Raw genomic sequence first — 14,283 nt, 5'->3', positions numbered from 1 at the left:
CCTACATAATTATGAAATTAATATCTTATTTTTGTGGCAGGGAGAGAGCTATTTGGTTTTTATTTTCTTTAGAAGATCATCTTAAGAAAACATTTTCAAACAAATGTTTTCTTCTCAAGGTAGAGGGGACAAAAATTGATGTCAGCATGTTTCTTATGAACTTCTAGTAACATTTTAGTCTATGAAGTCACAACATTCATAGTTTTTTTTGAGAAGAACTATTGTGTTTTTATTTTTCACAATGTAGCATCATGTCTTTTTTCATATTTTTTTTATATATGCAGTATGTTTGCCCTTAACTTGATCTTTGGCAGCACATTAGCACCAATTCAAACCAAATTAACTTTTAGCAACATAAAAGAGATGTGTTTTTTTTCGAGTAACAACTGAATATATGTATAAATTAGTTAAATCACAGACTGTTAAATTCTGTTAGTACATTTTAATATTGCCATGTTGGAAATATGGTAATGTTCACAGACCAAGCTGTGTCTGTCCCTATACGAGAGAGAGAGAGAGAGAGAGAGAGAGAGAGAGAGAAAATTTTTCAAAAGTATTGAAATAATTTTTATTTCACTCTACTGAGCATGTGTGATTACATCAAATTTTGCTCTGTATTCAACAAAGCACATTTAAACAGACAAATATCTCCAGCAATGACTTTGGACAGCAAAAATACCTATACTGTACATTTAAAATACATTTTTGTTGCTGTACATTTTAGCAGCACAAATGCCTGAACAGGGGCATACTGTCCCATTGGTATTGGGACCAGGAATTCATCTCTCAGAGTTTCTATCATCAAAAAATTATCTAGAGTTAAACCCCGTCAGCATTTTTGATCTTTACAGCAGTCTGCAGTCAAATTGCTCTGAAGGTTAAACATTCAGATATTATTAGGGTTTTTTTTTGAGTAAATTTGCAAATTTACTAAAATTTGCTTATTTCATAACATATTTCATAATCAGTGAGCTTCTCTCCTATAGTCTGTTTAAAAACTACAGTCTAAGATCAATACAGTCAGCATTGTCAGCAGCAGAAACCCTTGAGCAGCAACATTATATCTAACTGGGAACTACATTTGTCCCCACATGATGACAACGATGCAGTAAGATCCAATTAAATATTAGATTTTTGATTAATATGGGTTGTTGTACGATGTTTTAAGATCTTGTCCAATGTGCTCCTTTTTAACTTTGAGCCCCTGTCCCTCCAAAGGTCTCTGCACAACCCTGGTCTTTAGCATAACTTCACTTCTTCTTTAAATGTTTTCTCATTTTTTGAAGAAAGCCATCAGAATTTCTTCTGTGGGCACCCCAAGTTATAGTGCAAACCACATATGGAGAACTAAGTTCTTGACGTGGCTGTCAATTGTTGTAAACCAGGCCTATTGACTAGTGAGATATCTGAAGCCAGGCTTCGAGGCATGTACTGAGTAAAATGGTGGGGTGTCAGATGAAGTCCTGCTTTGACGCTTGTGTCATCTTACTCACGTGACTGGCAACAAACGCTACCTCACATTGCATAGGTCACTTGACTGCTTCATTTTGCTTGTCGGTTTTTAAAATAAAGCGTGACGAACCATGCTGCGTCATGGGTTATTGCAGGGGTGGGCAAGTTGCCCAGGGCAACTCCAGGCCTCGAGGGCCTCTGTCCTGCAACCTTTAGATGTTTCTCTGCTTCAACACACCTGAGTCAAATAATGACTCTGAAGAACTTGACTGCACTTAGGAGGTGATTCAGGAAAATGGCCTGCATATTTGATGTGCATTAATGATTTTGATGATGGCACTCATCAAAACATAATGTTTGACACTGTTTTTCTCAATTGTTGATTATGGTGTATTTTATGACTTTATATTTTTGTGTTTTTATAACTTTGTTGCTGAAATGTTCTACACAAATAAGCTTGATTGAGAAGGAGCCAGCAAGAAGAAAATCTCTGACATCTGGGAATACTTTGAGATTATCATTCACAAGATTCTTAAGATAATTAAGCCTTTCATCTCCAAAATTCTCACCTTCTGGAAATTTCCACTATTATTTTGATGAGCAAAGATCAGTCTTGCACATCAGAAACAGATTTAAAGCTGTTCGAAGAGTAAAATCCTGTCCAGGTGAGTAAAAATGTACATATCAACAGTCAACATATACCAGGATTAGTATGACTACAAATAATTTTAATAACTGAACAAGATTACAGTTATATAGGATTTAATTCACAATATTGCATTTACTAATTTTTTGAAGAATGTCTATCTGAGTGTCAAGGCTGCCGGAGTTTCAGCAGCAGATGTTGCTAGTGAGGAATGAATGAACCACCGAGTAATGAACCTTTGGGCAAATCAATGGGCTGGGAAGCTTCATTGCTTCATGAATCTTCATTTAGCCATCACTACCTCATTGACCTTTGCCTTCTCTTTCAACAGCTCGGATATTTAAAAAAGCCAACTGTAATTATCAATACACACATTTTAGTCTTGTAACAGTTTATTCAGCATGTTTCTATCTAGTTTACAGTTAACAACACTGACCATCCAGATGTATGCAACAACAGTATATATCTATAGCATCCAGCAGTTCTCCATAGAAACCCTTGAATATTGTCTAAAATCGCGTGTGATTTAAATGTGTCGCTGTTAGAGAAAAGTTAGATGCACTGCACAACTTCATGAAATCGACACTGTATGTGGTCACACAACAGCACAAGAGTGTGTAAATGTTCTGAAATGTTAACACCATAACGGTTTAGCCTTTTAAAACGTCTCAGTGTGGAAGAACATGGAGAGAACATTAGCTAAGCTCTCCACTGGGACATTCAACAATAGAATCACAGTTTTCATAAAACATGAAGGCAGAAAACAAGATAATATATATAGATTTTTTTTACTACTCAGGCTATTTATGTTTCAACTTAATTTGTTAAAATTATTTTCCTAAAATACACAAGAAATTAGACAAAAAGTACAGCTTCCATCACCAGGTTAGAAAACTTAAGATAACTCTAGATCATTTATTAGCAGATGGTACCCAGTTCCACAGTGTTTAGTTAGCAGAGCTATCTTGTGCTTTAACATCACAAACACCTGACCTGAACTGATGGAGGTCTCAGGTCAGTATCATCATGATTCAATTAAAAATCCTCAACATCTAGCAAAAGTAAGAATTCAGGAGAAAACAACATTCACTGAAGCTAGGAACACTGTTCCTTTTTAGGGACAAGTCTTAAAGGTCCTAAAAAGGAACAGCTAGGTACAGCTAAGTACAGCTAGGAACATTAGGAACGCTGCTCATTTGAGGAACATGTACAGTCCCTAAAAAGGAACCAAAATGGTTCCTAGCTGTTGTGTCCTGAGTCCTCATTAAATTAAGCCTTTACTATAGTAATAATCCGCTGATCTAGTGTGTGTTGGTCTGAACTGTACGTGTACAATAACACAGCTCAGGTGCTTTCCAGTGTTATCTCTGTCTAAATTTTTATTAATGTGACAACCACTGTAAACCTTTTTAAATTTTGAGATCAACTGGATCAAAATGGCATTTTGTTGATTCCTTAAACAGGGCCAGGGAGAGAGAAAAAATGTTTTAACCTTAAAATGCTTTGATACAATAACCTGGTTACCTTACAATACTTATTCTGGAAAACTTGGCTGATGATGTCATTGTTCCTTGGATTCTTTAGGGATCCTACAAAAAAGTTTTGTGATGACAGACAATGAGTCAGAGGAGGGGAGTGGCTCACAGCTTCATGGGATCTCTACAGATCATGGAGCACCTCCAGCACAGTAGCCAAAGACCAGGCCTGGGTCTCACAGCTGAAGGGGCAATGCTGGCCATTTTCATTGGTCAGCTCTGGTAAGCCTTTCCATGGAGACCTGAGGCAGCACAGGATGAAACAACTTATAATGAAAGCCACATACAATATGATGAAGGTTGAATGGTATCATACTAGAATAAAAACCTGAAGATGGAAATTGAAAACTATTACCTCTCCAAGTGGGTGTAATGTTGTGACAGAACATTTTTCACTAGGATGACGGTCTTGGAGTAGGTCTCCTCCCCTAACTTCTTGGCAAAGTAGAGCTTTGCACGGAGAAAATAGCCAACAGGCCACAGCCACTCCTGTTAACAAAGATCCAGTTCTAAGTGCTGCTACTGTTGGACTGTTTTTGTCTGCTTAAATGCTCTCCATCTGCCTTTAAATACTTCATGTTAAATAAATAAAAAAAGAAACGCTCTATAGCAAAAAAATAAGCAACATTTTCAATTCAAAAACCTTTCCTGCTGCTAAACTATTGAATAAATTGACAAATAAGCTCAACAACAAAGATATTTGTTGTTTTTAATGTTATCTAGGTTATTCAACCATCAGANTGTTAGAGAAAAGTTAGATGCACTGCACAACTTCATGAAATCGACACTGTATGTGGTCACACAACAGCACAAGAGTGTGTAAATGTTCTGAAATGTTAACACCATAACGGTTTAGCCTTTTAAAACGTCTCAGTGTGGAAGAACATGGAGAGAACATTAGCTAAGCTCTCCACTGGGACATTCAACAATAGAATCACAGTTTTCATAAAACATGAAGGCAGAAAACAAGATAATATATATAGATTTTTTTTACTACTCAGGCTATTTATGTTTCAACTTAATTTGTTAAAATTATTTTCCTAAAATACACAAGAAATTAGACAAAAAGTACAGCTTCCATCACCAGGTTAGAAAACTTAAGATAACAACTCTAGATCATTTATTAGCAGATGGTACCCAGTTCCACAGTGTTTAGTTAGCAGAGCTATCTTGTGCTTTAACATCACAAACACCTGACCTGAACTGATGGAGGTCTCAGGTCAGTATCATCATGATTCAATTAAAAATCCTCAACATCTAGCAAAAGTAAGAATTCAGGAGAAAACAACATTCACTGAAGCTAGGAACACTGTTCCTTTTTAGGGACAAGTCTTAAAGGTCCTAAAAAGGAACAGCTAGGTACAGCTAAGTACAGCTAGGAACATTAGGAACGCTGCTCATTTGAGGAACATGTACAGTCCCTAAAAAGGAACCAAAATGGTTCCTAGCTGTTGTGTCCTGAGTCCTCATTAAATTAAGCCTTTACTATAGTAATAATCCGCTGATCTAGTGTGTGTTGGTCTGAACTGTACGTGTACAATAACACAGCTCAGGTGCTTTCCAGTGTTATCTCTGTCTAAATTTTTATTAATGTGACAACCACTGTAAACCTTTTTAAATTTTGAGATCAACTGGATCAAAATGGCATTTTGTTGATTCCTTAAACAGGGCCAGGGAGAGAGAAAAAATGTTTTAACCTTAAAATGCTTTGATACAATAACCTGGTTACCTTACAATACTTATTCTGGAAAACTTGGCTGATGATGTCATTGTTCCTTGGATTCTTTAGGGATCCTACAAAAAAGTTTTGTGATGACAGACAATGAGTCAGAGGAGGGGAGTGGCTCACAGCTTCATGGGATCTCTACAGATCATGGAGCACCTCCAGCACAGTAGCCAAAGACCAGGCCTGGGTCTCACAGCTGAAGGGGCAATGCTGGCCATTTTCATTGGTCAGCTCTGGTAAGCCTTTCCATGGAGACCTGAGGCAGCACAGGATGAAACAACTTATAATGAAAGCCACATACAATATGATGAAGGTTGAATGGTATCATACTAGAATAAAAACCTGAAGATGGAAATTGAAAACTATTACCTCTCCAAGTGGGTGTAATGTTGTGACAGAACATTTTTCACTAGGATGACGGTCTTGGAGTAGGTCTCCTCCCCTAACTTCTTGGCAAAGTAGAGCTTTGCACGGAGAAAATAGCCAACAGGCCACAGCCACTCCTGTTAACAAAGATCCAGTTCTAAGTGCTGCTACTGTTGGACTGTTTTTGTCTGCTTAAATGCTCTCCATCTGCCTTTAAATACTTCATGTTAAATAAATAAAAAAAGAAACGCTCTATAGCAAAAAAATAAGCAACATTTTCAATTCAAAAACCTTTCCTGCTGCTAAACTATTGAATAAATTGACAAATAAGCTCAACAACAAAGATATTTGTTGTTTTTAATGTTATCTAGGTTATTCAACCATCAGATTGGCACAAAGTGTGTTTATACCCATTCAGCTATCTTTATAAAAAACACATGTAAGTATCGGCCAGTCACAGATCTCCTAAAATTGATAAATCGGCTGGCTGATAAATTGGTGCACCCCTAAATACAAATGTTCTGCCTAGAACCTTTGTATTTTTTGTGTAAATGCAACTAATTGAGTTAACATTTTCAACATGTTCAAATCAATATAATTTAGTAATAAAAATGAACGCGTTAAAACCCCGGACTTAGATATTTTATTGATTTGCTTGGATAACAGTAGAATTTTTGTTGGTATCACAAAAAACAAAAAAACAAAAAAAAAACCTAAAACATGATCTGTCCCAGGCTGCACTGTGGCGCAGTTGGTAGCACTGTTGCCTTGCAGCAAGAAGGTTCTGGGTTCAATTCCCAGCCTGGGATCTTTCTGAATGTGTGTTTATTGAAATGTTTCAATTGATTTCCTGTAATGAACTTTTCAATGTGTATGCACTAAGACTCCAGGAGAGGGTTCGCTTACTTACAGGTCCTTGGTGGTAGTTAAAGCCCTTGGCCAGGTTGTAGTTGTCATTGTCCAGTGCATTATCGTAAACACCACAGTAGACCATGTCACTATGGAAACACAGACACTGTCAAACACCAGGCCCATTACACTGTGTTCCAAATTATTATGCAAGTGATATTTTCTCAGATTTTCTTAAATGCTCAATGCAAGCGATGGTCAGTATAATTTTCAAGTCATTAACTATTATAGTATAAATCAAATTTTACTGAACAAAGGTGCGAATGAGAAACTTTTTTTTTCAAAAATAAAAAACTCAAAATGCACTGTTCCAAATTATTATGCGCAGCAGATTTTCTAAAAATTTTATGGATTAAAAGAACTATAAACAGTCATTCTTTGAATGTGCAGCATTAAGTGGTCGCAGGTATTAAAATCATAAGCTATTTCAATGTAAAACATCTTAACAGACCGAGTTACATGTTAACATAGGACCCCTTCTTTGATATCACCTGCACAATTTTTGCATCCATTGAACTTGTGAGTTGTGGATAGTTTCTGCTTTAATTTCTTTGCAGGATGACAGAATACCTTCCCAGAACTGCTGTTTTGATATGAACTGCATCCCACCCTTAGATCTTCTGCTTGATGATACTCCAAAGATTCTCAATAGGGTTGAGGTCAGAGGAGGATGGTGACCACACCATGAATCTCTCCCCTATTATGCCCATAAAAGGGGCACACAGGAATTCCTTGCAGCATTCCTGTGTAATGCTGCAAGGAATGGCACAGTGGTATTCCTTGTAGCATGTAATGTCATGTATGAATATGATTTTGCTACTGAAGGTACGGCTCTTCTTTTTGAACCATGAAAGAAAGTGATCAGTCAGATGGTCCATATACTTTGCTGAGGTCATTTTCACACCTTCGGGGACTCTGAAGAGGCCAACCAGCTCTCTTCCCATGATTTTGGCCCAAAAAATGACTCCATCACCTCCTTGTTGAGGTCACAGCTGTGTTGGGATGTGGTGGCCATCCACCACCAATCCACTACTGCGTCCATCTGGACCATTCAGGGTTGCACAGCAGTCATCAGTGAACAAATCTGTTTGAAAATTAATCTTCATGTATGGCTGGGCTCACTGTGACTGTTTCTCCTTTTGAGTACTGGTTAGGGGTGGCTGAATAATAGGTTCATGCACCGCAAGCCTCTGGAGGATCCTCCACCTTGAGGTTTGAGAGGCACCAGCAGCTTCAAATAACTGTTTGCTGCTTTGTAAGGGCATTTTAACAGCTGCTCTCTTAATCTGATGAATTTGTCTAAGAAACCTTCCTCATTTTGCCTTTATCTGCACAAACCCATCTTTCTTCTGAATCAGCCACAAATCTCTTCACAGTATGATAACGGTTCAGTTTTTGTTAAATATCTAATGTTTTCATACCTTGCCATATGGCACTACACTATCTGATGATTTTTGTCAGCAGAGAGATCCTTTCTCTTTAAAATATTGCTTGAAACCTGTGGCCTGTTTAATAATGTCAAACATCCTTTTTAAGTAGATTTTCCTTTAATTGAGTTCAACAGACAAACTAAGCTTCTCTGAAATTAATTATAGTGATTCAAAGAGCCCTGACACACAATACCATCTATAAATTTAATAGCGCAACAAAAAATGTAATCTTTATGACACTTAAATCCAATTTGCATAATAATTTGGAACACAGTGTAGTTAGTCAGAAAAAAATATTAATTTTTATGCCGGCTTCCATAATTTAATCTAAAAATTAACATGAATCCAGTGGCTATACAATGAAATGAATGTTTGCGGTCTTTGAGTAGAAAAAGAAGCCTTACTCTGGGTCAAGTGTTTTCATTCCCAGTGGTCCTAGGAGTTTCTTCTCAGCTATTTCCAAAGCCTTCCATGCTCTTTCTAGTGTGAACAGCTCTGGAGCCTGTCACACAAACACAGTGGGTCTTCACTGACTGATTAGATACTTTTACAAATCAAAAAGTTGAAGATGAACGCTGCTTTTTGCATACCACCACCATTGCGATGGTAAAGTTGGGCCTCAGCTGGTAGTCACACCAGGGATTGGACGCTCCATAACTATCTTTATAAATTCCCTTTTTATGCACCAAATCAGGGTGCTTCTCATTGGGGTCCTGTGAGTCCCCAGACACCCAGAATTCAACTTCAAAGGACTGCTGAAGTTGCTTGTTCCACTCAGTGTACAAGATGAACACATCCGTTCCTGTGACAGAACAAAGAATTTAACCTAGGTGAATAGTAGGAACAAGCAGAGCATTTGATATGTGGAAACATTATTTCCTTACCATCTCTGTGCACCTTAACGCCATCATAGGGGAACAGTCCTTTAGACTGCAGCTCCACAAGCCAACTAACTGCTGATTTACTCAGACCAACTATCTCCACCGCCGCGCCGTCTCTGCGAAAACAATAAAACACACCAAGTCAACAAGGGAACAAGTATCCTGGTTTTTATTCTTGAGTACAGTTACGAATAATTACAAAGCTGTTTGTTTTATGCTTCAATCTATTCAATAAGCTTATAACTGGCTGTTAAATTGATTATTTAAAAAATCCACCCATATTTCCAAACAACGAAGGAAGGTACATTTACTGTATTCTAAAACAAATGTTTTACAGTCAAGAAAGGTCATATTTGATAACTGTATTGTAAATTGTATTGCTTTATGAAAAATTAATTGCTAAATGGTCTTGGTTATGAATTAGTTGTTTATGAATTGAACCTCAGAAATGTTCTAAAACAAGTGAAGGTCACTAGATGAACACCGTGGATGGATCAGTATAAAGTAGGTTCCCTCACTGTTAGCTCAATGTAAGCAACAAGAAAGACAGGAGAACCTGGAAAAATAAATGCATAATTGTGAACAGGTTTTCATTGTGTTTTAACTTAAAAATAAGATAAAAAAATCTACATCATGATAGGCTCGTATTTCTAATAGCATGTTGTTTTAGTACTTTAAGATAGAAAAAGTCTAAGCAGGAAATGGGGTCTGCAAATTAGCTTGTAGTTCCCACAACTCTGAACAAGAAGTGATCCATGCCATCAGTAGGCAAGCACATGAGCAATGCATAGCAGAAATATGGCTTCGAGACTAACAAAAAGAAAATATGTGGACATTCTTGACCAATGCGCAAGAGAAAGATTCAAGGACTCAAAAACTTTTATTGTCATTACCAGCTCATTACATTTGCTTTTTTGTGGTACGAAATTCAGACTCAGGTCCCTGATCCCAGATGTGGGTGCAAATAAATATGAAATAAATTTAAATAAATAAATAAAAAGTAAGATGTAGCTGAATTAAGTGCGGCTTGAGTTCAGCAGTCTGACGACCGAAGGGAAGAAACTGTTTCTCAGTCTGATAGTCTTGCTCTGGATGCTCCTCAGCCTGAGGGAAGGGTCTGGAACAGTGTGCAGGATGGGTGGAGTCCATCATAGTATGAAGCATCCTCCTGCTTGATGATAGTCAGATGTCTGAGGTGGTGGGAAGGCTGCTCCCCACAGTCCTCTGTGCAGCCTTAACCACCCTCTGCAGTGCCATCCTCTCAACAGCAGTGCAGCTGCCGTGCCACACGGTGATGCAGGTGCAGACAATGCTCTCCACCACACAGTAATAGAAGCTCCTCAGGACTGAGTTTCCAAGTCCAGCTTTCCACAGCTCTTCTGGACTTCTGACCTGTTGAGCACTTCGGGACCCGGAGAATAATGGCAGTCTTTAAGAAGGTGGGGACAGAAGCCAGTATCAAACCAACACCTCAAGCAGCTGATGTACACAGTCCCTCATTATCCACCTTGTGATGTTGCCGGGGCATGCAGTCTTACGAGGGTTCATTTCCTGGAGGGTCTTCCTCAAATCTGCTGTGGTCATACAGAGGGGCATGTCACCAGGTGGTGGTGTTAGTCTGGTGCTGAGGGGGATGTTAGGCTCCTCAAAGTGGGCACAGAACTTATTTAGTGCATCTGGCAATGAGGGGTCCCTTGCTAACATGCTGGGAAAACTGGGCAGCATCCGTCAGTTTCACGCGATTAAAGTCCCCTTCAACCACGAAAAACACCTCTGAGTGCTTTATCTGCAGTGAGCTAATGGTGTCGTACAGCTTCTTCCATGTCTCATTAGTATAAGCACCCAGTGGGACAATTTGTGATGAGTATTGCAGTAAACTCCCAACGCAGATAGTACGACTGACATTTCACTGTCATAAGTTCTATCGCCTCAGAGCAGCAGCCTTTTCCACAGTTCGTAAACCAACCTTCATACAGAGTCCTCCTCCGTATGTACTGTGGTCGCGATCCGCTTGGAATTACTGAAGACAGTTGATCTGGAAAGCTGAGTCGGCATGTTGCTGGTAAACCAAGTTTTCATTAGGGTTAATTATAAGAGACAAACTATAGCTCGTCTACTCTACATAACAGAAAGCTGGAAGAAAAATTAAAAAATAATGCCAGAGAGGTTCGGACTGGGATGAGAGAGATCATAGGACTGAAGAGGAAAGCTAATGGCCCTGCAGGGGGAGGATCTCAGATGGGCAAATGAGTTGAACCAGTTTTTTAACCGGTTTGACTCCCCCAGTTCCTAGTGGCAGTCTCTTTTGCCACACATTGTCTGCTTGTCGTTTTATGGTTACTGCTAACCAGGTGAAAAAAGAGCTGGAGAAACTTCACCCTGGGAAATCCCCTGGTCCAGACAACATCAGCCTGAAGGTTCCAAAGACATGTTCTAGTCAATTAAGTAGAGCCCTGCAGTACCTCTTTAACTTGAGCCTGAAGCTCCATAGAGTACCAGAACTATGGAAAACATTGTGCTTGGTCCCAGTACCAAAAAGATACTTCCAAAAACACTGAACGACTATATACCCATAGCTCTGGCCTCTCACATTAAGAAGATTATGGAGAGGCTGGTTCTGGTACATCTGAGGGAAGAGTATCACAGCTAGAAAGATTGCACCTCAGTCTCATCTGAGGTGATATAGAAATATTATATTTGTTCTTTGATAATGTCTTATATACTCTTTATGTAACGCATAACCTACCTTCATAAAATGTGTTATATAACCTGATCATGCTCTGAGGTCATGATAGGTATTGTTGTACACGACTTGAGCGCGTGGACAGTGGCTGGGTCATGTCGTAAGAGGTCATTCTGACCTGATTCGAACAATGGCTGGAATAAGTGGTCAGATATGAAACGGGAAATGGCCGCACTATTCTTGGAGAACCTGCCTGGGAGGGAGGAAGTGGCCATTCTTCACTCTCACGCAAGGATGCTTGTTAAAGAGTATAAAATCGGGGTAGTCCCTCGTCTTGGCAGAGTCTACCGTGGGTCGTGTACGGACGCCCAGCACGTGATTGCTACTCTGCCTGGATCGACGGCTCTCCGATCCATGTGTCAAGGTAAGAACGAGAGATATATTAGAGGACAAAAATATATAGCATCACGTATCAGTGTGTGAATGATTGCTTTGCTGTGCAGCATTGCTTTGCTGTAATATATGGGGAATAAAAGACATTTATTCTAGCAGACCAGCGTGTTGACTCATTCTTGTTGCCGATCACCTCCGATCCTGTCTAAAATTTCACAAAACATGAGGTCACAGGTGGATGCAGTCCAATACCCTCTCCAGTTTGCATACCATTAATGGTTTGCATACCATTAATGATATGCAAACTGCAGCAATTATATACCTGCTGCAGAGGGCCTATTCCTCCCTTGACACCATTGTCCACATCCTTTTCTTTGCCTTTCTATCAGCCTTCAACACCATGCAGTACACAAGATTACTACGCAAGAAGCTGGCTAAAATGGACGTAGATGCATCACTCATCACCTGGCTCATCGACTATCTGATAGCCAGCCCTCAATATGTGAGATTACAGAGATGCAAGTCAGACCGTCTAATATGTAACATTGGAGAAGGGAACTGTGCTGACTCCCTTTCTATTCACCACCTACATTGCGGACTTTAAGTACTATTCCAAATTGTACCATCTGCAAAAGTACTTAGGTGACATGGCTGTTGTGGGGTGTGTTGAAGGGGGACAGGAGGTGGAGCACAGGAATTGGTGGACAATTTTGTGACGTGGTGCGGAGGGAACCAACTCCTGCTTAATGTGAACAAGACCTAGAAAATGGTTGTCAGTTTCTGAAGAAAGAAATCACATTTGGTCCCAATCTCCATCTCAGGGGTAGATGTGGAGTAGGCTCGATCTTACAACCTTGGTATTACCTTAGACTGGAAGCTACAGTGGACTACAAACACTGATGTGCTGTACAAAAAGGCCATGAGCAGACTATTTTTTACGGAAACTCAGGTCCTTTAACATCTGCAGTAGGATGCTCTTCATGTTCTATTAGTCATCAGTGGCTAGTTCCATCTTCAGTGCAGTGGTGTGCTGGGGTGCTGCAATGAAGGTGAAAAACTTAAACAGACTCAACAAACTAATAAGAAAGGTTGAGTCAGTTGTGGGGATCAAGCTGGTTCCACTGGAAGAGGTGATGAGAGACAGAATGCTGAAGATCATCAGAGCTGTCAAGGATAATGCCTTTCATCCCCTCTACAGCATGGTGGACGGCCTAAGGAGCAGACATAGCCAAAGATTACTGCAGCCCAGATGTTCTAAAGAATGCTACAGCAAGTCTTTTCTGCCCGAGGCTATCAGACTTTATAATACATACATAGTCTCTAGAGCTGTGCATTTTAAATGTTGAATATACAGTATATTTAGTAATGCACTAAGCAATATGTGCTTGTCCTTACAACTATTATGGCCAGTGATGGCATAGTTACTTTGAAAAAGTAACTAATTGGATTACTGATTACTCCTTGAGAAAGTAACTTAGTTAGATTACTGATTACTTGATTTGGAAAGTAACTAAGTTACATTAAAAGTAACTTTTTTAGTTACCTTCTGTCATGATGGTGGTTTGTTGTGGTGAGGATAAGGATGTAGGTAGATCCAGGATGAAGTGAAAATGATTAATTTAATGATGATTTCCAAGGTACAGAACAACGGGGAACAGCACGAAGAAACAGGCATCACACGACATACGACAAGGATCCGACAAGAGACAAGGACAACAGGTGGGTTTAAATACACACGGGGTAATCAAGGGGATGAGACACACCTGGTAAACAATCAACGGGGAGGACAGGACAGAGACTTACAGGAAAACGGGACTGAACACAGAAAATCTCAAAATAAACACACAGAAACACGGATCATGACACCTTCAGCAGCTGCTAATACCTGTGAAAATTACATTGATCTTTGCCAATACTTAATTGCAAATTATCTTATAATAGTAACATCAACAATGTGTCTCCACTTACATGGTTGAACTGAAGTCATCTGTGCATGTTTTCGTGTGTTCCAGTATTGCCTGGAAAACTATAAATAGGATTTTAGCTCCCCCCACAAAATGCGCATCTCCCTCTTCCCTCCATTGTTTATGTTTCTGTCGCTGCTGATATTGTCACATAGAAATGGCGGTTACTCCCCAAGACGTGTAGAGGAAATAAAATTAAATTACAAAAAAAAAGAAAAAAATACAGTCATGGCCAAAGGTTTTGAGAATGACACAAATATTATATTTTCACATGATCTGCTGCCCTCTGGTTTTCATG

At 39.3% G+C, this 14,283-nt stretch overlaps 1 protein-coding gene and 2 long non-coding RNA genes across 6 annotated transcripts in view; 1 reads left to right on the top strand and 2 right to left on the bottom strand.

Annotated features, from left to right (window-relative positions):
• Window positions 1–2,472: 2,472 nt before the first annotated feature.
• On the bottom strand, window positions 2,473–4,198 carry LOC103129988 (uncharacterized). Its single transcript, XR_475147.2, has 2 exons — window positions 3,989–4,198; window positions 2,473–3,875 (listed from the first exon to the last, which is right to left on the bottom strand). It is a non-coding gene; the product is annotated as an uncharacterized LOC103129988 (long non-coding RNA).
• Window positions 4,199–4,374: 176 nt separating this feature from the next.
• Window positions 4,375–14,283, bottom strand: part of agla (amylo-alpha-1, 6-glucosidase, 4-alpha-glucanotransferase a) — a 161,399-nt gene continuing 151,490 nt past the window's right edge. For 3 of the 4 annotated variants that reach the window (XM_016665590.1, XM_016665591.1, XM_016665593.1), the window contains 6 exons: window positions 8,949–9,061; window positions 8,655–8,866; window positions 8,469–8,566; window positions 6,636–6,723; window positions 5,729–5,862; window positions 4,375–5,615 (listed from right to left, as the gene is read on the bottom strand). In XM_016665590.1, the coding sequence (XP_016521076.1) occupies window positions 5,498–5,615; window positions 5,729–5,862; window positions 6,636–6,723; window positions 8,469–8,566; window positions 8,655–8,866; window positions 8,949–9,061 (763 nt within the window). In that variant the 3' untranslated portion in view covers window positions 4,375–5,497. Of the gene's footprint in view, window positions 5,616–5,728; window positions 5,863–6,635; window positions 6,724–8,468; window positions 8,567–8,654; window positions 8,867–8,948; window positions 9,062–14,283 lie in introns of those variants that run through there. The other variant, XM_016665592.1, reaches the window with a different exon arrangement.
• LOC107834362 (uncharacterized) overlaps window positions 10,479–14,283 on the top strand; it is an 8,131-nt gene continuing 4,326 nt past the window's right edge. Inside the window, exon 1 of the long non-coding RNA XR_001660156.1 lies at window positions 10,479–13,740. This is a non-coding gene — a long non-coding RNA (uncharacterized LOC107834362). The remainder of the gene's footprint in view (window positions 13,741–14,283) is intronic.

Source organism: Poecilia formosa, unplaced genomic scaffold, assembly GCF_000485575.1.
Source record: "Poecilia formosa unplaced genomic scaffold, Poecilia_formosa-5.1.2 Scaffold596, whole genome shotgun sequence".
Lineage (NCBI taxonomy): Eukaryota > Metazoa > Chordata > Actinopteri > Cyprinodontiformes > Poeciliidae > Poecilia > Poecilia formosa.
Note: the sequence above shows the minus strand (reverse complement) of the source record. Positions and strands in the feature narration are given on the sequence as shown.